Genomic DNA, 26228 nt, shown 5'->3' on the forward strand with positions numbered 1-26228 from the left:
TGACGTAGTTCCCCGACATTCCACATCCAAGATGGCTGCAGTCAGCAAGGAGAGACGTAGCTGAGGGGCTTGCCTGCGGCGAGGGGTGAGTGACCAACCGATTGCTGGCAGCGCCGCCCACCTTCCGCGTACCTGGAGGTCGGAATAGGGTATGGCCTACTGCCGCCATCCGCTGGCGAGTCTCTCTTCCCGGATTCCGCTTCCCTCCGCTAATCCCTGGTGCACATTGAAGTTAGCGAGCGACGCGGGACTCCGGGATGGGCTTCGGGAGAGGGTCTGAAGCGCAGAATTGGGACAGGGGGAACGGGCGGACCCTGGAAATGGTAGCGGCCCTCGAAGTGGGGAGCGGATAGGATTTGGAGAATTTCTGGTATGTGGGGAAAGGGAACAGGGGTCTTACACACACACACACGCTCTCTCAGCCGCACAGCCTGAGTCTACCCATATCTCCCTAGTTATTTCACGGTGTGTCAGTCCCAACCTTGGGTAGGCCTGAGACTTTGGAGATTGTTTCCATACATGAGGTACTCCGCCTTTGAGTGTGAAGAGCCATCATGTAACATGCGGGGGACAAGGAATGAGGAAAGGGCACTTCCGCGATTACACTCGTTCTTGCTGAGAGGTCGTCCTTACGATACTCTCTTGGGTGGTTCGTTTGGTTTATTACTAGTGTAAATGTTCTTTAGAAGGTTGAGGCGTTAAGTCTAGGGGTGATCCAAACTATCTTAACTACCAAGGATGCTCGGTAACGCTACCTGAATTTGAATTGCCAGTTAAACGGAGGTTTCGCTAAGTCATTTGAGATTAGGAATTACTTCTAAGAGCAATTTATTAAAGATGTTTTATGTTTTCAGGGCAGACTTGATGTTTGTGTATCTCGATCTAAATCGCATTTTGCAGATTTCTGGCACACGGCCTTGCAGTTGTGGGCTCCCATTAAAGGTTTGTGTGAATGATGTTGCTAGAATGTAAGTGCAGAGCTTACACCCAGAACACTGTCTTGACGTTTAGTAAGCTCTCTAGGTTGCTGAATGAAAGAATGGATGGATGATGGTAGTAGTAGGAGTAGTACTGATAGACATTTTGATTAAAATTGTTAGTGTTCTTAGAATGCTTACCTGTTAAATAAATCTTGACTATAAATGTAATAATTACCCACTATTATTTTTTTCTGAGTGACTACCATTGGTGTCTAACTTTTGGGGTTTTTTTTCCCCTTTTGTCTCATTTTGATTATATTGCGATGCATTATTCAACCATATGAGTTTATTTTTGCATAAATCGTGTTAACATTTGTTACTTTGAAAATGTAGTTTGCATGAACAAGCAATAAACATTCCAATTGTTAATGAGGTTCTTAAATTTTAAATGCCATTTCTAAAATTGAATGTCATAAAGAAAAATTATGTCATAAAGAAAAATAGTTTTGGCCTATAAAATGAACTAGTTTATTTCAGGAGTTTTAAGCAGATAAGATTGTAAGATCATTTTTCATAGCTTTTGAGGAATCCGAAAAGTGCAATTAGTGGTGGAAGACTAGAGTCTGGTAAATGTCTCAGTTATCACCGAGAGTAATTAGACGGCTCTTGGATGCTAGGATTTATTAATAACCTGTTTTAGAATCCTTTTGGGAGAGCAAAAAGAATACTTTTTGCTCTCCAAACAGAGTACTTGGGAAAGGAGAGCTGATTTCCTCAAACATCAGAGCTTTAATAAGAAAAAGCCAGATGACATAAATCATATATCCTTATATTACAAGTTTACTAAACTGATGAGGGATTGCTAGACATAAGTCCAACAGGTTTCCTGACACTGAACATAATCACTCTATCCAAGTAGACACAAGAAGTAAAAGTACATTGGATAAGGTATAGTTAGATGGATTTATATCCATTCAAATTACCAAACCCAAAGTGTTTATTAATGGGTTGATGTCAGCCTGGACAGAGGTCTTTAGAGATATGCTGCAGGGCTCTGATATTGCTGTAACTCTAACTAGCACTTTTTTATTACCAACTTTTAATATGTAAGAAGCATGCTTTTCAAGTTAATAAATACACTCAAACCAAGTAGTGATAATTAGCCAGCATGTTAGATGACACTCAGGGTTCAGAGTTCTTAAAGAGTGGTGAAATAATAGGCCAAAACTGACAAGATATAAATTTAACTAGGGGTGATTAAATTTACAAAAACTCAATCATACATGTTTGAGATGAGGAAGACCTGGCTTGACAAAAATGGCTCTAGGATGTAATGTTCCATATATTGAAGCAAAGTAGTGTCTACATTTGAGGAAAGTCAGTATCTTAGTCTGAAGCAGGACAAGTTGTGGTTCTGCCACCTGCTAGCTGTGTAAATTAGGCAAGTTGTTTCATGCCTCTTTGGCTCCATTTTCTCAGTGATAAATTGTGAGGATAAGAAAACATAGCTTTCAGACATGCTGCAACTCAATGGACACACAATGGACATGTTACTGAATATTAGTAACCTCCCTCCCTCCGTGTACTATGCAAATCCTATACAGAGTATTTTTTCCATTTTGATTGCTACTATTTAAGGGAGACCTTGACATACTAAACACCACGTTGAGAAAATGGTCAGGTTTGATTACCCAAGAGAAGAGAAGAAAACGTAAAAATTGCCTTCATATATGTCTTCAAATTTATTTGAAAGACAGTCAGTAGATAGGGAAATGTATTTTCAAGACTTAGGGAGCTAGGTGGGAGTTGGAGTTACAGAGTTGTTAAAAGATTTTATTTATTCATTATTTTTGCCATAAATATAGCAGATCTAGGGGATAAACTGAACAGATAAAAATCAATATAAGATAAATACGAGCTGTTGATACCCAGCAATGTAATAGGCTGCTTTGTAAGCTAATAAGGTCCCATTAATGAAAGTGGCCGAATGAAGGTATTAAATGACCAAGTATTACTGTTATTACCAGAAAATTTCTGTACTGGGTGGGAGAATTTAGTAGTGACCATTACTATTGTTTCCATAATTCTAAATGTTGAACATGCATGTAATCTTCCTTATGTAAAATGATAATATATCCAAAGCACATTCCTAAAGGGTTTTGCTTAAATGCCTGGACATGCTGATTGTTTATGGAGAGTTTCATTTTGTGGAGCTCATAAATCTGTCAGTCATTTTCACAGTAATTATGAGCTGGTAATGAGAAATTATACGACTTTAGAGTCTTCTGAAAAAATAATTCGAGAGTAATAGGGAACAGGGTTATAGAAATGAGGCAAGAACTTTTTCAGGGGGGTGAATGATTTAGAGGACTGTTTCTGTTCTATTTAAGTACATTTATTTTCATTACGTTTCATGTAGTGTTCATTCTGCCCCAGAGTCAAAAGGGACCTACGCTAGATTAGCTAATGACAGCAAGGTGAAACAGACTTGAATATATTTATGATTTATCCACTCGTGGACTGCAGTTCTTTTCAATTCTTATTCCTAACCCTTTCCCCCCCCTCCGCCCCTTTCTTATCAGTAGATGTCTTGGCACTGTACTTCCCAGAGAAAATGGAGGTACTCTGAGATGCTCTTTTATGAGATACTTCCTCGCCTTAAAAGGTTTTTTAAATATCTTCCTCAAACTATTCCTTTCCTTCTCAGAGAAAGAGCTTCCTTTCTAAGATTAACTTTTTTACTATGTTTTTTATTATCCCTTGGCCAATTAATCTGCTCTCAATGGCTTGTTCAGACTCTCCTGGTGATTGCTTTCTTTCTGGCTGTGGACGTTCTTCATTCTCCTTTACGCTGGAAAAAAATAAGAAACAAAACAACAACAAAAACCTACCCTCAGCTCTTCCACTCTGTCACTTTCTTTGAACAGATGCCTCAAAAGAATAACTTATTTCATGGCCTGTTTATTTCTTAACACCCGTGTAGTTTTCCTTCTGTCCCACTGCACTTGTAAAAAAGTTGTTTTATTTACCTATGTTTGTATATCTGCTTTATTGAGATATAATTCATATACTGTACAAATCACTGATTTGAAGTGTACAAGTCAGTAATTTTTAGTATATTCAGAGTTGTGCAACCATTACCACAATTAATTTGTAATGTCTCTTGTAAATAACTAATCACCAATTAGAGTAACCTTTCTGAAGTTTCTTCTCCTTCTTAATTTTTCTTTAGCATTTGTCACTGTTGGCTACTACCTCTGGTTTAAAGCTGATATGTCTGGGATTCTTACGCAATTGAGGATGTAAATTTTTCTACCTCTTTAACCATTCCTTCCCTTTCTCTCCTTTGGTGATTCTTTCCACTTCTACAAGTTCATCAGTCTGTCTCCAGACCCCTTCTTTTTTCACTCACTACCCCTCAATCCCTCACCATGAGTTTATAGTTGTCACCTCTGTATAAATGAATACCAAGTATGTTCTTTCCAGATTTCAACAGGCCTGTTTATCTGATAGATATTTCCACACATCTTACAAGTTCTTCAAACCTACTTATTTATAGAACCAAATTCTTCTTTTCCCTTCTCCCATCAAGACAAGCTCTTGTCCTCCTTTTTCTTTTTAGTTTCACCCTTCCCTGTCAGTTAAACTTAAAATCATCTTTTTCTTTTCTTTGCCTTACAGCCAATTATGACACCCCATCTTGTTCCTACTGCCATTGTGTGGGGACAAGCACATGTTAGGCATTACTTGAACTGCTGCTTTAGTCTCCTAACTAGTCTTCTTTCTGCATATCTGAAACAGCCCCTACCTCATTACTCTCTCTCCCCTTACCATGCTTTATTATTTTTTTATGGCACTTATTTTCTGACAAATACTCGTATTAACATATTTCTTTCTCTTTGTCTCTCCCACTAGAATGAAAGTTTCTGGTGGCCAGAGGCCTTTTCTGTCTTGTTTTCTGCTGTGTCATAAAGGCCTGGCTCATAGTAAATGCTCAGCAAATATTTGAATGAATAAGGACATGGAAAACTGTTAGGTTAATGTATCTTAAAGTAGTAATTCCTAACTAGTGTTCCTTGAACAAAGTGCTAAGATATTGATTCCCTGAACCATCTGGCCAGTTGCCTTCTGTTCTGCAAGAAAGCACATGAATTTTTTCACTTACTAATAATCAAAAACCAGAAACATCTCAAATGTCTATCTACAGTAAAATAGATAAATTGTTTTATTCATAGAAGAAAATACTGCACAGCAGACTTTTTCAACTTCAGCACTATTGACATGCTGGACCAGAAAATTCCTTGTTGTGGGGGATTGTTCTGTGCATTGTAGGATGTTCAGCAACACTGTAGGATGTTCAGCCCCCCAAAATTGCCCCCAATTGAAAACCACTGCTGTGCAGTAATGAAAGTGATCAAATACTGCTTTACACAACAGCGGGGATAAATCCCACAAACATAGTATTGAGCAAAAGGAATCAAATGTAAAACAGTGATGCTTTCTCATTGCATAGTCCTTCAAGAACAGACAAAACTAATTGCTGGAGATACAGGGCAAGAATAGTGGTTATCTTTGGGGGGTAGTGACTAGGAGAGGAATAAGGAGAGCTTCTGGGATTCTGTTTCTCAACTGACTGGTATTACACAGGTGTGTTCACTCTGTGAAAATTAATCAACCATATACTTATAATTAGTGCATTTTTCTTTTTGTATACTATAATTCAGTTAAAGATATTTTAATTTATAAAATCACTACCACATATAAGCAAATATTCCTTGGCTAGTGAGAGATTTTAATCTACAGCACATAAGGATATAAGGAGTCCTCCTGGTCTCCTATGATTTCTTTCCCAACTTTTTATTATGTGAAAGAATAGTACAATGACTCCTTGTTTACTTGTGGCCTAGACTGGACACATGTTAACATTTTGCTACATTTGCTGTGTGCTTATATTTTAGCTACACCATTTGAAAGTAAGTTGCCGACATCCTGACACTTCATTCAAAATACTTCAGCCTGCATCTCATAAGAGTAAAGTTGTTCTCCTATATAATCACAATGTCATTGTTACCCCTTAGAAAATTACCAGTAATTCCCTAATATCCTCTAATATACAGTCTTATTGAAAATTTCCCTAATTGTTCAAGATTTTTTACAGCCTTTTTTTTTTTTTTTTAAACAGAATCTAATCAGTGTTCACACATTGCATTTGGTTATTATGCCTTTTTAGCCTTTTTAAATCTAGGACAGTTCTCCCTTTTTTTTTTTTTTTTTTTTTTTCCTCTCTTCTCATGATATTGACTTTTTTGAAAAGAGCAGGTCAATTGTCTTATAGAGTTTCCCACCTTCTGGATGTGAATAGTAGTTTCATTGTTGTGCTCTTTAACTTGTTTTTCTACCTCCAGTGTCTACTATAAACTGGAAATTAGGTCTAAAAGGTTGGCTGGATTTAGGTTAAGCTTTTGGGGGGCAAGAATACTACATAGGTAGGTGATATCTATTTTATATCATATCATATCAGAAGACACATAATAGCAGGTTTTCACCCTATTAGCGATACCAGGGTTGATCATTTTGTTAAGGTAAAGGTACTTTTTTCACAGTAGTTATTACCAGTGCTAGCAAAGTAGATTTATTGTCATATGTATATGTACACATACACACACATACATACATACATACGTACATACATACATACAGTATGGACTCATGAATTGTTCACTATTTTACAATCAATTACAGTCATTTTTCTTTTTAATATTCAAATTACCCTGTCTTTGTCCAGTGGGCGCCCATGATGCTGGCTGCTATATCTTTTGATAAGCTTCAGTTAGTCTGAGTACCTCCCACGCAGGCCCCTACCCCAGACAGGAAAGAAGCCTGCTTCCTTTTAGAGGGTAATGGTGTGGAAAAACTAAGATTTGGACACTAGGTGTATCCCTTATTATAGAGGTGTCATTGTTTCTAGATGCCTGAAATAGACAGAACTGGGATATATATGTATATATTTTTAACCATGACTTATTTTGATATTTTCAATTAAAATTTAACGTTACAGGTTTTGCTAATGATGAATAGCTGCTTTTTTTCTTTTAGGGCATGGCTTTCCTCAGAATGTATTCATATTTCATATTTCAACATTCGGTATTTTAATCTTTCAGGATTGTGATTTTCGGGATTTTAGACTTTAGTGGTTTTGATCATTCGGGATTATGGCATTTGAGATTGTGTCTTTCAGGATGATTGGCACCAGTTGGGTTCATGTACCATATTTTACTCAACCAATACCCTGTTAATGGACATTTAGGTTGTTTTCAGTTTTTGCCGTTATAAATAACACTGCCATTAATAATCTTGAGTATATGTTCTTTCATATTTGGCAGTATTTTCAGAGTAGATTCCTAGTAGTGAGATTGCTGGGTCAGAGAAAAATGCATGTGTAATTTTTTAGATATTGCCAATTTCCCCTCTGTGACGGTTGTACCATTTTGTACTCCCACTAGCAGTATATGAAATCACCTCCTTCTTCCTGGCCTTGCCAACAGAGTAAATTGTCAAACTTTAGGATTTTTGCCAATCCTGTAGGTGAGAAATATAGGTATCTCAGTATGATATCTAATTATGAACTCGTCATATTTTCTGAGGCTTTAGTTAACTAGTCTCTCCTTCCCCACCCCTATCCCCCAACATTACCTAATTTAATCAGTTACACACAAAAATGTAAATTATTAGTTTAAGCAGATTGCTTTTCTCTGGGTACTTAATTCTTCCTGTTGGATTAAAGTTCAGATTCTTATTAGAGCTACCAGGTGCAAGGAGCAGGAGAATTACTTGGCCCTACCATTTCACCTTTCCCACCAGAAATGAGGCAGGTACGCAGAAAATGTTAGGCTTCCAGATGAACTGACAGGGGCCCTGGCCCAGAGCCTGACTACACAACTGCTATTTTCTTGCTAACCAGACTAACCTGGCTCCAGCCACCTCCTTTGGAACCCTTTTGCTACCCTACTGAACATTTTTACTGTCTCTGATCCAGTTTTTGAATGACTTACAAATTACAATAGCCTGTGGATGAGATCCTTGTTTTCTTTTCTTCTCTCAACATGGAGTGTTTAGAGAATCTCTTTATTCTGAATGAAAGAAAAGGAAGAGGATGAGAAAGGAAGAACAATTTAAAGGGGCTCCTTCCTTTATGGACCACCTCCTTCCACCTATTCCCCCAGATCACTGCACCCATACCTGATTTATATTGTTCAGCTCAGTGGCTTGTGCAGATGTGAATTAATCTAACCCCATGGCTTTTCTAAGTGAAAGTGCCTAAGTAAGTGAAATCGAGTAAACTAAAAAAGGGAACATTTGATTTGGTGCTAGATGGAAGTGACGGATAATTTTGGATCATAAATCTTTATAGGGGATTAAGACAGGCCCAGGCTTTACCGAAGAATGAAATCTAGACCAGCATTAGAGAACTGTGTTCTGATGAAGAAGGGAAGTGAGATGAACTCAGTTTCTTCCAAAATTTTGCCTAGATTTAACCCTTTAGACTCAATACCATTTTTTTGTTTTAGGCAGCTGACTGATAAGGGGATCTGAACCCTTGACCTTGGTGTTATCAGCACCATACTCTAACCAAGGGAGCTAACCAGGCAGCCCCCTTTACGGTCAAAAGAGGGAGTGGAAATGCTCTTCTTTTAAACTACCATGAAATTTGAGGTTTATTTGTACTGGGGTCACTTACAATATGTGTTAAATTGGCTTTGGGGATTAGCCTGGGCTTCTAACTGGCAGTCAGTAGCATAGTTTCTATGGGAAAATTTGATCCCAAATCAGGTACAATCTGTGATTGTAGATTGTTTATTATTTAGGATGGCTTATAGTGTGGGGTATCCCTTTCCAAATTTGCTTTTTTTTTCTCTTTCTTGTAGGACTCAAACATTTTCAGAGAACCATTTGGAAAGAACAAGTCTACTTCAATAAATGAAGGAGAATAAAGAAAATTCAAGCCCTTCAGTAACTTCAGCAAATCTGGACCACACAAAACCATGTTGGTACTGGGATAAAAAAGACTTGGCTCATACACCCTCACAACTTGAAGGACTTGATCCAGCTACTGAGGCCCGGTACCGCCGAGAGGGGGCTAGGTTCATCTTTGATGTGGGCACACGTTTGGGACTGTATCCTAACTCTCCTTGGAATCTGTAATAGGCTGTCCCACCACCAGCAAGAATTAAATTAAACATTATAGACAAAATATACAGAATTTCTGTGTGCCAGAACAGTTCTTAAATATCTTTGTTGTTTAAATGTTTCTGATTTGCCTGGTTCTTCAGGGGTTTTTCTGTTTCTGGTTTATTATTTAAGTGTGTAGACTTAGCCATTGAGCAAGTTGCCAGCCAGGAGGAAAATAAATTGAGATGACAGTTGAAGTGTTTCTAAAGAATGGTAAAGCCGAGCCTTGTTAAAAGCATAAAACTTCAACTTGCTAATTCTTGTACCAGAATTCTGACACTGTAAGATGGTCTCATCTGCCTTCTTTGCCACTGATACTGCTTACTTTACTACTGTTTTGTTTCTCTTTATTATTTTTCTGCATTTAACTAAGAACATAACCTATAAATGTTATTGGCTAAAGTCCTTAACCAGAACAACAGACACTATGATACCCTGGCAACTGGAATAATTTATTTTCATCGCTTCTATATGTTTCATTCCTTCAAGCAGTTCCCAAGATATGTAAGTATTTGGCTTTTATTGTAACTCTCTATTACATTTTATTATTTCCATACAGTTTGGTGGATTGATTGTAGTTTCTCTTTTTATCATATTTTCCAGAAAGTATTTCTATTTGCTACATACTATATATAAACACAATCAAGTTGGAACTTTGTTTTTTCTTAATTTCTTAATTACCATGTTCAAATCTGTTTTTATTTAGGCAAATATATACCATAGTCATATTGCACTCTATGTAAAAGTTTACTTCCTTTTTACCTTTCCCCATGATAAATTTGGACTTATAATTGAGAACCAACAAAGATCAAGAAAGCCAAATGGAACCAAATGGAAGCCAATATCTATGCCATATCACTCATTTTTCAGCGACTCCTTGAACCTGCACTATGTCTTATTCTCTATGGAAGATCCAAACAGGGAACCTGCCTCCAATAGCTTTTAGTTCAGGATAGGTGGTGTGACATATACAGAACTGAACTCATGATGGAAAGTGAGGCCATAGGAGAGGTACAAATGGAGAGCTGAGTCCTTTAAGGGGGAGATTAATGACATCTTGGAGCAGTCAGGGAAAGTGCTAGGGAGGAGATGCCAGCAGTATGCTTGCACGTACATAGGGCATAGGCATGCTGAGATGGGCTGGGGCAGTAGTCCAGCAGAAGCAGAGGCAGGGAAGCACACCACACGTTGCCAGCCCCACCAGGAGCACCGTTTGACAATAAGGGAATGGTACGACCCTGGATGGAAAGATAGAATGGGTCAGACCATGGTTAACCTTGAATGTCAGAGTAGGGAAACTCAATTTTGGTAGGTAAACAATGAAGTGATTAAATGCTAAGATTTTACTTAGGTTTGTATGCATGTCTTCCTCACTAGTTTGTGAAGTTCTTTAAAAAGATGATCATGACAGAATCAGAATTTGTACCTCTGCCAGAGTGTCTGACAGTCATATGATCAGGATTATGTGAGGAGAGTGGCGTGTAGGAGGGATTAGAGTGGCAAAGAGAAGTTGAAGATAGAGCAGTGCAGACCCCATTAATAACAGGGACTAAACTAGGGTTAAGGCAAATGGAGGGACAGTGTCTGGGTTCATTCGAGCTGCTGTAAGAAATTCCTTAGACCAGGTAATTGTATAAACAACAGAAACTTATTTCTCACAGTTCTGGAGGCTGGGAAGTTCAAGATCAAGGTGCCAGCAGATTCAGTGCCTGGTAAGGGCCTGTTTCTCATAGAGGAAGCCTTCTTGCTCTATCCTCACATGACAGAAGAGAGGAGCACGCTCCTCAGGCCTCTTTTATAAGGGCAGTAATCTTATTTGTGAGGGGATCACCTCCCAAAGGCCCCACCTCTTAGTACCACCACAGTGGAGATCAGGTTTCAACATATGAATTTTGGGAGCACACAAACATTCAAACCTTAGCAGAGAGGAAAGAAAGTGTGGGCAGTGGTGTAGAGATGGATTCCATAGGACATACAGTCAGCTGTGCTCTTTCTTTTTCCATAGCAAACTCTCAACTCATTGTTCAGAGTTACTAACTTTCAGACTGAAATATAAAAAGAAAATTCATTTCTGTGACTTTTTAACTTTGGGATATTTTCCTTGTTTACATGGCATTTTCTTAAGAAAATTAAATTTTAAGTAATTTATTAGGCAAAATTGAAGGGCAAGGGTATGTGTGTAAAATTTTGGGGAGGGCTTTTAGAGTATCAATATTTATGAATAAAGAGGAAGGTAGGAGAATGAGAGGGACCGGTTTACTGTGAAGGCCAAACATCCTTGCACCTGTTTCTGTGTGAGGTTTTTTTTGTTTTTTGGTTTTGGTTTTGGCTGCTGGCCAGTACAAGCATCAAATCTTGAATTTGGTGTTACCGGCACCATGCTCTAACCAACTGAGCTAATCAGCCAGCCCATTTGTGTGATCTTTAATACCAAAAATAAGAGTTTTTGTCTCCCTTTTAGGTGACAGGAGCTTGTTGCCTCTTTCTGGCTGGGAAAGTAGAAGAAACACCAAAAAAATGTAAAGATATCATCAAAACAGCTCGTAGTTTATTAAATGATGTACAATTTGGCCAGTTTGGAGATGACCCAAAGGTAAGAGCCATCACTTGCTGCCTTCAAATCTTGATTCCTCATGGTAGCACTATGGTACGGTTTCTTGTGTTGACAATGGCTGTGGCCCTTGTATCTGCCGGTCCTCTGAGTTCCTAAGATGGCTTTATGTAGAAGGTTCTCCTTGCTTTTGTAAGAGGAGAGAAGATCATACAGGCTGTACTTATGTAGCACTTCCTAATATGCCCAGCAGTTTTTGGAGCACTTTAGAGACAATAGCACATTTCACAGATAAGAGCAGAAATCCTCTCAATGCCATTAGCACTCCACTGTGTACGTTCAACAGTGATGGCAGGGCCACATTTCCAGCTAGCTTCTGGGTCAGACAGAAGTACACATGCTATATGTACATGTACATGTGCCTACATCTGCTGTGTGTCTTCTGCTCCCTAGAATGTTGTAAGGTATCAGCATTTGCAGCATTTGCAGTTACCCAGAGATTAATGCTGGTCATACCATCCATCCTTTTCCTTCCCCACAACCCCTTCAACGTCAGCAAATAGTGCTAAAATTATTGTACACTTGCTGTTTTATGTTCTGAGAATACCACTTTCAGGGACCAATGGCAGTTTTCCTCCACCCCCGTTCTTGTCAAGGTCTCCCTATTGTCACACTTACAGCACTTGTTAATTATCCTTCATAACATTTATCCCAGCTCGTAATTAGATTTTTTAAAAAGACTTTATTTTTTAGAGTAGTTTTATGTTCACAGCAAAATTAAGAGGAAGGTACAGAGATTTCCCATGTACCCCCTGCCCTCACACATGTGCAGCCACCCCCACTGTCAGCATCCCCCTCCAGGGTGGTACATTTGTTACAGTTCATGAACTTACATTGACACATCATTGTCACCCAGAGTGCATAGTTTACATTAAGGTTTATCCTTGGTTTTGTACATCCTGTGGGTTTGGACAAATATATAATAACATGTATCCATCATTAGTATATTTTTTCCACCTGAAAAATACTCTGTGCTCTTGCCTGTTTTCCCTCCCTCCCTCTCTCCCAACCCCTGGCAAACACCGCTTTCTACTGTCTCTGTTTTGCCTTTTCCAGAATGTCATAGGGTTGGAATCACATAGTGTATAGTCTTTTCAAATTGGTTTATTTCAATTAGTACTATGCATTTAAGTTTCCATTAGATAGATTTTCATCAAATAATCACACAAATAACTCTCCCCTTCTCAACCATAAGTTCCATGAGAGCAGAGACTGTGTCTGTTTTGTCTAGTGCCTAGTACAGTGGCAGGACAGAGTAGACATTCAACAGATACTTGTTGAATAAATGACAAACTAATGTTATGGAGGAAAGCTCAAAGGCAGTGAAGTTCAGCAGCATTCTTGGTCTTGTTTTTCCTAACTAGCTTGTATTGTCTCGCCCTTCTCTCTGCCAAGCAGAGAGAGAGAGAGAGAGAGAGAGAGAGAGAGAGAGAGAGTGTGTGTGTGTGTGTGTGTGTGTGTGTGTGTGTGTGTGTGTGTGTGTAAAATGTATAAACATTTTCCTCATTGCTTTGAGGAGTTTCCAGGGGCCCGAAATACTTCTGTACTTACTAATACTTTGTAAATAGTGTCAATGTGGTTTATTCTGTCCCTTGAACTTCATTATGAATCTATTAACCTACTTACAAAAGTTTGAACCTATGAGGAATTCATATTAACACTAATCAGAAATGCAGCTTTATAAAACAATAGTCATCAGATAATATTTTTGATGCCCAGGGTATTTGATTTTTACTGTGAGGCACTAGGTTTCTGATGTGATTAGTCCAGTCATGAGGACATATTTTGCTTCAGTCATGTCTTGGTCACAGTGGCTGATGAGCATGTGGTTAAGGATAAGGCATACTGATCTGGAGCCACTACCAGATGAGGATGCGTGGCAGCTGGTGTGTGCTGTCCTAGGTGCCTTGCAGAAGTCCCCCTATACTTTCAGCCTTTACCCACTGTATCCGCAAATCAGGAAACCAAGACCCAGTCCAGGCACAGTGAAGTAGAAGTTTCACAGCTCCAGTGCCCCAGAAAATAGGAAAAGGGGACTGGCCATACTAATGAGACCTGAGTGGGCAAGGGGGTTCTATAACCTGCCAGCTTTCCCTCTTTCATGTGAAGTCTCCCCAGACATGATTTGGGGAGTAGGAGCCAAAGGAAAACACCTTAGATCTGGGAGCAGTAATGACGTTGTGGAAGATGTTTTCCTTGGCAGAGAAGAGGGCAGTTATTTGGGGGAAGGCAGTACAAGTATTGAGAAAAAATAAGATTGTGAATCGCGTGGAACTTTTTTTGCCTTAATTACCTTTGCTTTAACTGTGTAGTTTTCCCTCATAATAATAATATCCCATGTATTCAGTAAATATTTGTTTCAGCCACTGTGCTAGACATTAGACTGGCTTGGCAGGCCAGACATAGTCTTTGCTCTCATGGATTTTAGAGTTGAGTGACAGGATAGATTTTAACCAAATTATCATATAAATAACTATCTGATTGTGAGCTGTGGTAAATGCTATAAAAGATCATTTAGTATATGTGCTGCCGAAGCGAGCACTATAAAAGATCATTTAAAGGTGCTATGAGAGCATTCCCAAACAGGGACCCAGACAAGTTCTCCAGACAAGTGTGGGGCTGAGGGAAAACTTCCCTGAGGAATGATGTTGGCTCAAAGACCTATAATTACCCTATTAGTTGAATATTTGAAACACAAAGGGTGGGCAGGCCTTGGGCTATCTTGTAATACTATATAGGCTCTAGACTGGAAGCTGATTGGCACACTTAGAAAAAGATTGTTTCTAGATTTAGAGGAAATGAAGCTTCTGGGAAACAGGTGGTGACAATAACAGGTTTTTTTTAAAAAAAAAGATTTTTAATACCATGTGAAAGTTTCTTCTGAGATTTTGAAAAGCTTTCGTGCAAACGCTTGGGAAACTAGGGTAGAAAACCTTAGTCTTGCCATGCCATTTGGAATAATAATTCATTATAGAATCCTCTATGTGTTCTATGGAGTAATGCTGTATTTTAAAATGAAAGCAGCTTACCTACCTGCCTGCTCTTCCCGCAGTTAATAGGCCTATGCCACTGTCGATGGTGAGGTTTTCAATCCTCTATAAAGTCCTTTCTTCTCTGATGCCAAACAAATGACATAATCCTCTCTAATTGTTCTTCCCACATAGTGTCTTAATTGTGTTTTACACTGTCTTTAAGTGCTAGGTACAGTCAGGCTCTACCATGGTTGAATTTGAGAAGTACCCGTTTAGGGACATTTACTAGTTAAGAGTGTAATAAAAGAGGAGATATATAAAAACAAGAAACTTTTTGAAAAAGAAGAGTTGTAATGTAATGAAAATATCCTTTCCAAATCCCTTTGATCCTGGTACAGAAGTAGACAAACAGATCTGTGAACAGAAAAGATTTCGTGTGTGTGTTTATGAGTGCATACATACACGCATAGTTTAGGATATGATTTAGGTAGCATTTTAAATGAAAGAGGAAATGATTAACTTTTCAGTAAATGACATTGGGACGATTTAAACACAAACATCATGTGCCCTCATTCATACATATACACTGTGGTGTGTGTGTGTGTGTGTACAGGGCACTTCAAAAAGTCCGTGTGTGTGTGTGTGTGTGTGTGTGTGTGTGTGTGTGTAGGGCACTTCAAAAAGACCGTGGGAGGATTTGTATTCTTCATATCTTTTAATTCCATTTTCTCGCATACTTTTCAAAATATTTTATGTGCATACACACACACACACACACACACACACACACATACACACTGCTGATACAACTTACTGTCTGAGTTTATGTGAAGCGAGCTATCATAATCTCTTGCTTAAAGTTTTCAATGAAAATTCCTCAGGGATTATATTTTTAATGGAAGTTTTGAAACAAACTGCAATTCAGTAAATTATCTGTATAGTAAAGTCTGTTTTGTAAAGGGACCTTTCATGTATGTATTGGAAGTAATGATATTTCTAATAAGGATATTTATTTTGTTTTCAGCATTTTTTTAATTAACCATCTGAATGTTTCATCTTCCTACTTTGATTTCTTTATAGAACTTATCCTTGTCTCTGAGCATGTTAAAAGGCTGAGTGAGAGAGAGGAGAAAAGGAACGAAAAACAGTTGCATAAGTATAGCTTGAAAAGAAAATTAATAGATAGGAAAGCTCACATTTTTAATTTTGTTTGAGAACTGTGATTGTAATTACTATCCCAATATTTGTTATTTTGTTTTTAGGAAGAAGTAATGGTTCTGGAGAGAATCTTACTACAGACCATAAAATTTGATTTACAGGTGGAACATCCATACCAATTTCTACTCAAATATGCAAAACAACTCAAAGGTAAGAAAAAAAAGTTTTAAAAGAACTTTTTCATTCTGAAATCAAGTCTGAGTATTTGATGATACTCAGATTAGGCTTCTCAAAACAGGAAAACAGAAAGTTTGGTGTGTGAAGTACCAGAACATAGCTTTCTTAGACAATTCAGTATCATAGCCATTAATGCTGTTTCTTTTTATGCATAAACAGGTTCTGTCATCCAGTTGCCAAGTGATCTGAGGCAGGAAAATGAGTCAGAATTTTTTTAAATAGAATAATAAAATTAGCCTTCGACCAGGTTGCCTATAAATGTTGGTTCAGCGTAGGTCATATGGAAAAAGAACAGAGGTAGGACGTAGACCCATGTCGTTTGTCCTCGTTTCCCAGGTGAAAGCTCTTTGCTGTGTATTGGAATGGTGCCGAGCACACAGTAGGTTTTAAATAAATACTTGTTGCTTCTTGTGAATTTTTTTTCCCTCCTATTACTATTAATTTACCTTTTCTCCCCATTTCTAGGTGATAAAAACAAAATTCAAAAGTTGGTTCAAATGGCATGGACCTTTGTAAATGACAGGTACACATGTTCAAATGTTGATTTAATTATAGTGTTTTAAAATAGGTAGAGACTTCATGGGTCATTTAATCCAAACCCCTTATTTTGTATCAGAGGAAAACTGACTTGCCCCAGCTTGAACAGGCAGTTAATGGCAGAGCTGGGGCTGAAGTCCAGGTCATCTGCTTCTCAGCACAAGGGTTTCTTTCTGCCCTGCCATGTCATGATGTGTGAGATGCTGAAATCTTATCACCAGGTTAAAGCATAAGTCCAAAACAATACACTGGAGAATTGTCACAACTGAATACTGAGAGCCCATTTGGTTCTGCAAAATATGCTTTCTTGTAATGGTCTTAGAGCCTTGATGTTCTCCTTAGAGCCCAGGGATCTAATGAGGTGCAGCGGTGGGGAAAGGAATGCCTGTGAGTGGAGCTGCTGGCAGCCCCACCCCATTGCAGTCAGAGAAGCTTCTCTTCTGTTTGATTTACGTAACGTTTGACCTACCCGTAAGATTTCATTTGAAGAAATAGTTCAGTGGCTAAGATTTTCAGCAGTTGAAAAAATATAAACCATTTTCATTTGCACTTTATGACATAGCTATTTTGGAATGTGCTAGAATTCTTCTGATACTTTAGGGAGCAGACAATTTAGTAACTATGGTTAAAATATTTTGGTACCTTTAGAATACTAAAGACTTGCTTTTTTATTTATAATACTTTATGTTTAGGGGAGAATAGGCAAATTAACATTTAGATATGGCATCTCGTCTCCATTTAATTGTAAATGTTAGATCATACAGTTTGAGTAATCTTTTTTTCTTGTCGAATTAGTCTCTGCACCACCTTGTCACTGCAGTGGGAACCAGAGATCATAGCAGTAGCAGTGATGTATCTCGCAGGACGTTTGTGCAAATTTGAAATACAGGAGTGGACCTCCAAACCCATGTATAGGAGATGGTGGGAGCAATTTGTTCAAGACGTCCCTGTTGATGTTTTAGAAGGTACTGGGCATCCTAAGCTTTCTTGAAAGTTTGTTGCATGTTTCAATTATTCTTCCATGTGAACTCTGGGTCCCAAGAGTGGATTTTCCGAAATGGGCATATGTAAGCAATTTTTCAGAAGCATCTTTAATTAAATTCTCTAATATAATTTTCACTTTGTCCAAGCACATAGTTTTGGTGAACTAAAAATACACAAGTATGAAGTGAGTTGCAAATGTGATCCTTGCTCATTTTTCATTATGGGGAATCATAGCCAGTTAATTTTCTAGGTAAAATTTTATTTAAAATGTCAGTTTGTGGTAAATGTAATCTTTGGCTATCATTTAGACATCTGCCACCAAATCCTGGATCTTTACTCACAAGGAAAACAACAGATGCCTCATCACACCCCTCATCAGCTGCAGCAGCCCCCGTCTCTTCAGCCTACACCGCAAGTGCCACAAGTACAACAGTCACAACCGTCTCAAGGCTCTGAACCATCCCAGCCCCAACAGAAGGACTCACAGCAGTCAGCCCAGCAGCAGCAGCAGCAGCAGCAGCAGCAGCAAGCACAGCAATCCAAGAAACCATCTCCACAGCCGAGTCCTCCCCGCCAGGTCAAACGAGCCGTGGTGAGTGGGCCATGGCAGAGCCTTGAGCATAGTGGGCTTTCCAGGTGGCAGCCCCACACCTCAGTGCTGTTCCCATTTCTAAGGGGTTGCACTGAACACCAGAAGCAGGGGTCACTTGCCCTAACTCATAGTCTGACTGCACGTTGGTGGGGAGCCTGAAAACGAATGTACTCAGAGGAGAAGCTGCCTCTGAGAACCAGGAGGGCTCTGTCTTCCTCCTGCTCCAGCCCCCACTGCCTATGTCATCTCTGAGAGAGCTCTGAAACCTGTTGTTTTACAGCTGCGTGGTTTGTACGTGCTAGCGTTGTCATGGTGGCTGCTGGACCCCACGTGGCCCAGACCCCTGTACACTGACTGCTAGAGTAGTTGTCTCTTCCATTCTCTTCATGAGTGCTCAGTTATATAAATGGCACCAGGTACTTGTAAAAGTTTCTAGTAGTAGGAGCACAAAGCTATGTTCCCCGTAGAGGAAGCCATTTGTTGTTACACAGTCCCCAAAGGAAGCCATGTGGCTAAACGCAGATCAGCAAACCCGAGGATCAAGTGTAGGAAAGCACAGTAGAGGGCCCGAAACCTAGTTTTCAGGAAACCTAGTTTTAGTTTTTAGGAAGTTTCCTCATTCTGTCTGATTTAGAAAGGAGAAAGAGGAAGGGAGCAGAAATGACGATCTGGTAGGTGTTCAGGCCAGAGATCATTTTTGTCTGAGAATATGTGCTGTCACTGTAATTCTGTGAGTGCCTGGATAATCCACTTTTTTCCTCACCACAATCAAGATCTCAGTTAACATTTGTGTATTTTCTTTTGTAACAGGTTGTTTCTCCCAAAGAAGAGAGCAAAGCAGCAGGTAATTTCCTGTTCTAATGTTTTGGTGTTTAGTTTTATGCATTTCTATATAAAACGTTAAATTCATTTAAATTCTTTATTAACATTGTTTCCTTCCTGATGTAGATTAGCCTTAAAATTTTAGAGTCCATCAAAACTTTTTCCCCTGTCTGCCAGAGAAAGTGCACAGTCCTCTCTGTTTATCACCTGACCGCATATTTTTTAGCTTGTATGCTGAGAAAAGGTATCAATACAAAAAACATTATTGGCAATAAAAATGTACACAGTAACATATAAAAATATAATTATGAAAGTAGGAGGACTGTTGCAGCAGAGTTTATTTTTGGAGATTATTTGAGCACATCATGGTAGTGAGAGTCCAGGTGGTGGGGTCCCCACACTGAACCTAGAGCATCAGCGTGGTGGGGTGGAAGGACAGGAAGTGCCGGACAGTGTGTTGCCCAAAGAACCGCTGAATGACCTTGCCCTGCTGCTTATGCAGGCCAGGCCTCACCTCTTGTAAATACTGTTTTTTTTTTTTCCCATTTGTACAGCCCAAATTAAGTTGGATAATTTGTTTCTATATTGGAAATAAACAGAGTGAGCAGAATCTGAAAGATTACAGAACAAAAAATTAGAAATGTTGTGTCAATTCACCCCATCCTACTGAACTCTTTGAAGGCACTGATCACATTTACTCATTTGTTTCTTTGTTGCTTAGTTCTTAGTTCTTGTGAGTTATTCGTTAAACTGTTGTGAGATCTTCAAGGTACGCTAAAGCTACATTTTTCCCAACATTTTTGGGGGAATGATGAGTTCAGTTTAGGTGATTTTTTTTTTTTTAGCTCCAAACTGACAGCCATTAAGCATGAGACACAAGCAGGCTATGCTCCATGCCATGTGGAGCAGGCAGTCGAAATGAGCTGACATGTGGGTCTTTGAGAGAGGCAGGAAATGAGCTGCCTGGTGAGCTTGGAGGAAGACTTGCCTTTGAGCAACTGGAGCTGAGGGGGTGGAGCATTGAGATGGAAGGATGTGGGTGAGCAAAGGAATTGAGAATTTGGGAGAGATCGGAGAGGAGTCTTGCAGGAATGTGAAGAGCTATAAGGGAGTAGCTTTTGATAGGATTGAAAATGTGGGTTAGGACTAGATCATAGAGTCCACCTGGAGGAATATGGATTTTGCATAGGAAGTGGGAGCCATTGAAGATTTTTTAGCTGGGAAGTAGCAAAGTTGGAGTTCATTTGAGAACGAGTTCCCTGGCAGCATAAATAGGACAAATAGTTGAGAACGGGGAAAGGCTTGCAAGCACCCAAGTGAGACCTGGTGAGGGCAGGCAGAGTGGTGGCCACAGGGCCAGAAAGGGAGGGTCAAGATGCGGTGTCACTTGGGGTCTCAACCCTGCTTTGCAGTGCGTGCCGCTAGCCACAGAGGGTTTTGGAGCACTCGAAATGTGGCTGACTCAAATTGCCACGCACCGTCAGCGTAAAATACACACTAGATTTCCAAGAGCTCATAAGAAAAGAGAATGTAAAGAAATTTCATTAATAAAGTTTTATATTGATTACACATTTAAATAAAATTTTTGAAAAATCAGGTTAAATAAAATGCTAATAAAATTAGTTTCAACTGTTTTTACTTTTTAATGTGGCTATTAGAAAGTTTAAAATTGTGCATATGTGGCTCTCATTATATGTATTCAATTAAATGTATTAAAGTATACGTATTGTATTAAAGGTGTGCATATGTGGCTCTCCTTATACATATTGCTGTTGAGCTAGACAGCACTGAGCTAGACAACTCGAGCTTGACTGTCTATGGGAGGAGGACAAGAAGGTGGGTGGGCGAGGCGAGAGTAATTCCAGGTATGAGGCAGGGAGAGTCTGAGTGTGAGGTGCCAGCTGCTGGGTCTATCTAGAGATGGAACATGGAAGTTAGGGCCATGGTTTTGGAGGAGAGACAGATGCTAGAAATGTAGATTTATGTTCATCCACTTAGAGAGAGAGGATTGTTCTCTGAGGAAGAGGGTGAAGAAAGAAGAGGTCCCTGGGCTTTGAACTCAGCCTGTGTTTGAAACAGAGGAAACCAAGACAAAGTGGTTAGCGATGCCAGAGGAGATTCAGATCAGAGTGTTGTCCAAGCCAGAATAAAGTAAGTTTCAAGAAGAGCCACAGTATGAAAAACAGTCAGAAAATGGAGTTCTTGTTCGATCATGTGCGCATGCTTTCCGCCTTCTTAAGCAGAAGAGATGACTTAATGTAGCCTGTTTGATGACCTAGCGTTGTCATTGTGGATGCTGGCTGCTTGCAGCTGCCTGACTCCAAGGGTGGACCATTTACTCCACCCCCAGTGGTCCTGGCTGCTGCGCTTTTGTGAGCAGCACACCTGCCTCCAGATCTCTCCTGACACCAGTTAATGCGCTGCTTCTGACTTGCTGCCAACTGAAAATCAGTATTTGTGACAGAATGAACTTCAGATAGTCTAAATAAGAATAAAAAAGTGGAGATTTCTCTTGTGAGTACCCAGCGGGCTCCGTGACAGGACATTGCTACTCAGGGTCTTTCTCTGTGTTCTCCATACTAGCAAGGACTCCAGAGAGAGTGCTTGGCAAATGAGACGTCACTGCACAGCTGTCATGCTATTGTCTTAGGCGGCCCGCAAGGAAACTTGGGTCATGTGGCAAATGGGCTGCCTGTGGGAAGCTAGCAGGTTTGGGGTGGGGGGAGGAGTATCTGTTGTGTTATCATAATAGGATGGTTTAGCTGATGCCTTCCTCAAGTTCCCCTTAAAGCCTTTGTCATATCTGTTCTTTTTCTCCCAAAGAAATCTCTGACAGTACATTTTTCTTTTTTCTTCATGATGTTTATTCACATGAAGAGAGGTGTGAGAGGTTTTTTAATCCACCTTTTCTTTTTAGAACCACCACCACCTAAACTCCCCAAAATTGAGACCACTCACCCACCATTGCCTCCGGCCCACCCACCACCAGGTAAGTGTCTGCTGGAGCAGCGTGGCCAGCCATCCTTGTCACCTGTCTGAAAGATGGATGTGGAGGGACTGGGGGAAGCTCAGAAGGGATGCCATAGGGCTAATTTTAAAAGACAGCAGTGAGCCAAGATCTTTCCAAAGTTGTTTGTAAAAACTAGATATTTTGAGGATGTTGTAAGTTGTAAGTACATCTGAATGTTTTCGGACCTCTTACATCCAGAAAAGCAGATCTACATATAGTATAAATGAATTTAGAATCAATTTTAGGAAAAGAAAACCCTGCCAGCTGATGAACATTCATCCAGATCTGGGCAGGATTGCTGTAGATGTTAGACTCCGGTCTCTCATACCTTCCTGGTGGCAGGATGTCTTAGTACATTTTGAAGGATATGCAGTTGTTCACAGAGTCACATGGAGGATAAAGACTAAAAAGTTCTCAACAGGTACACAGTGAACTGGGAAGCCTCTGACATCATCGCTAGAAATGGAGGAGGAAAGTTGTAATGGATGTATCATCCTTTGCTTGTGGCACTGTTTTGGAAGATGAAGCATTAAACTAGAGAAGGCAGGAGAGGAGGCGTGTGTGTTTTCTGCAGGGTGGTAGGTATTCCAGAAACTTCTGAAGCTCTGTCAGCATCAGCTCTCTCTGCTGCACTGACTGCTGGTCGGTGCATGTGGCTAACACTGTGGCCCGTAAATGCAAATGTGCCGCTGAGGAAGTTTCTTCCTGTTTCGATTCAGTCATGGTAGTTTATGCACTTTGAGAACAGAGGCATCATTTTCCACTTTGGGCCAAATCCCACAGTCCCTGACTGTGAACTTTGCTTAAAATGTTTTAGTACTTGTGGAGTATCTCCTTGGCCAGTGCAGTTCCCCAGGTCCTGGGAGCTGTGCCCCCTCTGAAGAGAGAAGTAGTGCACCTGGGGAGGCATGGGGTGCTGGGTGCTGCTGCCCTACTTGAGGACCCCAACAGAGCAGCCACTGTGGAGGCTACCTGCCTTGGAAGTCTGTCTCTGGCCCCCATAGGAGTCCCATGGCCCAGGGAACTCCCACTGTGGATGGCTGGGGAAGGTGGGCTTGGGAATTGAATAGGACCAGGAACCAGCCAGGCTACTAGGAAGGCCATGGTTGGAGGGAGAGTGGAGGCTGGGAGCATGAGGACTCTCTCACACAAGGTCCCAGGAACCGTTTGGTAGTCTCAATGCAGAAGGATTGGAGGAGGAGCAGGAGTCTGTGGCGTTAGGGAGTGAAAAAAGGAGAGAGAACCAAAGTTCCTGTGAGGCCCAAGATGACAGGGAAGAGACGTTAGGTCAGCAGTGACCTTTCGGGGGAGGGGGGCAGTTCCTTGGCAGGCAGGTGTCAGGAGTGAGTATGCAGAGAGAGTGGGGTGCTAAGGAGAGACCACTTTCTGTTCCAGCTTAGTCACAAAGGACAGGGTGGATGCACTGGTGACTTGAAGAGGCCATGCAGTTGAGTGTCACAAGAGTTAGTTTCTTTAAGGTGGAATAGCGTGTGGGTGGACCCAGGTGGCCATGGAGTGACACAGGAGGCATTAAGGGGGTTGGCACATTTTTGCATGTGTCTCTTTAGTTGGCGTCTGGAATTAAAGGGCACCTGACGTGGAGCCTGAGCAGATTCTCTATAGGCATATTGACCTTTTAACTTGGTGGGGTAGGGCTGCTGACTGGCACACACCAGCCCCAGTGACATACCTGTTGCTGACCTGAAACTCTGTTCGCCCTCACTTTGGCGAGAACAAACGGGCTGTGCACCCAGTGTCCCCATCTGCACGGTTAGGAGACTATCTGCGCCTTGCCTGACCCAAGAGAACACACAGGGGCCAGTGCTTGGGGAATCGGAAACCCTCTTCATGGCCTTGGCTTCTCCTATTTGGTGTTCTCTGGAACCAGAAATTTTCCTCCTGTGATTTGTCTACTTCCAGGCTGCCATGGGAAAGGACACACATTCTAAGTATTTGGCTACCTGTGGTGTTCCAATGTCATTTTCCAGGGATCTGACCATGACTAAGGGATCAGAGGCCCAAAACGTGTTAAAGGAGGCATTAGAAGAGGGCATATGAGGGCCAGTGGGCTGTGGAGCACCATGGGAAGGGCCTGGGCCGGTATCTGAGCACAGGAGAGTCTCGGGAATGCTCAGCCCCAGTGCCACCTACCCCTGCTACATTTGCAGGCCCACACATCTTCTGAGGAAACTGCCATCTGGGTGTACACAGTGGTGTTGACTCTTGCTTCTCTTCAATATAATAGAACCAGAATTGCTACTTTCATGGGTACATTGGGACTGTCAGAGGCTTGTACAGTGTTTTTAAATGAATTCCACCTCATTCATTTGACCAATTCTCAGGCTTTCTGCTAAATGCCAGTGCTGCAGACAGGAATGCAATGTGGCCCTGGCTCCTGGGCTCAGTCTCTGGGGGCCTGGGCAGAAGGGGGCTCCCTGTGCTGCTGAGACTGCCTGTGGTTGCTAGTCGGGCTGGGAGAGGGGGGAGATACCCGATGGCCTCAGGACATGGAACTTGGCCAAGGTGGCAGCTGCTCCCTGCTCCTCTGAAAAGATGGCCCTCAGGGCGCGGCAGCAGCTCGCCAGTGGCCCTGATGGGGTGGGATGCACTGAGCAGTGCTGAATTCACAGCCAGAGCCATCTCGAGCTGGGCACTGATTTATCTCTCTTCTGCAGACCGGAAGCCTCCCCTCGCCGCTGCCTTAGGTGAGGCTGAGCCTCCAGGCCCAGTGGATGCCAGTGACCTCCCCAAAGTCCAGATTCCTCCTCCAGCCCACCCGGCCCCTGTTCACCAGCCACCACCGCTGCCCCATCGGCCCCCACCACCACCCCCTTCAAGCTACATAACTGGGATGTCCACCACCAGCTCCTACATGTCGGGAGAGGGCTACCAGAGCCTGCAGTCCATGATGAAGACTGAGGGCCCTTCCTACGGCGCCCTGCCCCCTGCCTATGGCCCACCCACTCACCTTCCCTACCACCCCCACGTCTACCCCCCCAACCCACCCCCACCGCCTGTACCCCCTCCCCCAGCCTCCTTCCCCCCACCTACCATTCCGCCCCCTACTCCTGGCTACCCACCACCTCCACCCACCTACAACCCCAACTTCCCACCCCCACCCCCTCGCCTGCCCCCTACCCATGCAGTTCCTCCTCACCCTCCTCCAGGCTTGGGCCTGCCGCCAGCTAGCTACCCTCCTCCTGCTGTCCCCCCTGGAGGACAGCCACCTGTGCCCCCACCCATTCCCCCACCCGGCATGCCTCCAGTTGGGGGGCTAGGGCGGGCAGCCTGGATGAGATAACGCGAAGCCTTTTTTCTTTTTAACAAGAGTTTTTCTAATCAACTTGAGTAGTTTAAGTGGGTAAGCAGCAGGGTACCTTGTATAATGCTAGACAGTTGCAGTATGGGAAGAATGGACGTGACCCCTGGGATGAAATTGGGGTGGTCCTCACATCCAGAAGATGGGGACAGCTGGCTTTCAGCGTAGCCTCGGCAGCACCAATCGCAGCCTGACTGTATGCTTGGTTTCAACCAATGTAGTCTGAGAGTCCTGCACTGGGTTACTTTATACTAGTGAAAATGTTAACCAGCCATATTGGCTCAATAAATAGCTTCAGTAAGGAGTGAATTTCCTTCTAGAAAACAGTGCCTATTTTTCCTGGAAATTCAATTTTAAATAGTCCAGTTCCATCTGAAGTCAAGCTGTTGTCATCATTCTCATTCAGTGATGTTCTTTCCCATGACACCCAGTAGGTCAAATGAACCACTGTTTGATTTATAGATATCTGCATCCTTTGTATTAAAATTATTTTGAAGGGATTGCCTCGTTGGATGGCTTTTTTCTTTTTCCTCCAGGGAGAAGGGGAGAATCGTACTTGGAAAGTAATGTATGTTTACATCTATTTGCAAATTCCTGTACATAGAGATATATTTTTTAAGTGTGAATGTAACAACATACTGTGAATTCCATCTTGGTTACAAATGAGACTCCTACACCTGATAACTCCTTCAGTCAGTTATCCAAATAAAATCGGATCTGAAACTGCCCCCTTTGTTTGTTATGGGTGGAAGGTGGGGCTCAAGGTCGAAGCAGCCCCTGGGTTACGAAATCTTCTGCAGAAACACATTTCCTCCCTCTGGACCCTGAGGACCCAGG

General features: G+C 41.4%; 1 protein-coding gene across 2 annotated transcripts; it reads left to right on the forward strand.

The window, feature by feature from the left end:
- CCNK (cyclin K) lies at positions 1-26118 on the forward strand. 2 transcript variants are annotated; one of them, XM_063089765.1, is made up of 11 exons: positions 1-85; positions 8846-9094; positions 9572-9653; positions 11611-11742; positions 15995-16100; positions 16593-16650; positions 17460-17629; positions 17957-18240; positions 19051-19084; positions 21980-22051; positions 24748-26118. In XM_063089765.1, the coding sequence occupies exons 2-11, from the start codon at positions 8898-8900 to the stop codon at positions 25371-25373; spliced, it is 1761 nt and encodes a 586-aa protein (XP_062945835.1). In that variant the 5' UTR covers positions 1-85; positions 8846-8897; the 3' UTR covers positions 25374-26118. The 2 variants fall into 2 exon arrangements, with proteins under 2 accessions (XP_062945835.1, XP_062945834.1); XM_063089764.1 differs by having other exon boundaries at positions 31-149.
- Positions 26119-26228: the final 110 nt, after the last annotated feature.

Source organism: Cynocephalus volans, chromosome 3 (genome assembly GCF_027409185.1).
Source record: "Cynocephalus volans isolate mCynVol1 chromosome 3, mCynVol1.pri, whole genome shotgun sequence".
NCBI lineage: Eukaryota > Metazoa > Chordata > Mammalia > Dermoptera > Cynocephalidae > Cynocephalus > Cynocephalus volans.

What these genes read in the sequence shown, in the direction of transcription:
- CCNK (XM_063089765.1), top strand. Translation starts at nt 8,898, where the DNA reads ATGAAGGAGAATAAAGAAAATTCAAGCCCTTCAGTAACTTCAGCAAAT. An exon ending in AGTTTGGAGATGACCCAAAG is followed by an intron (nt 11,743 to 15,994) that starts GTAAGAGCCATC and finishes TTTTGTTTTTAG; the next exon opens with GAAGAAGTAATGGTTCTGGA. An exon ending in AGAAGAGAGCAAAGCAGCAG is followed by an intron (nt 19,085 to 21,979) that starts GTAATTTCCTGT and finishes TTTTCTTTTTAG; the next exon opens with AACCACCACCACCTAAACTC.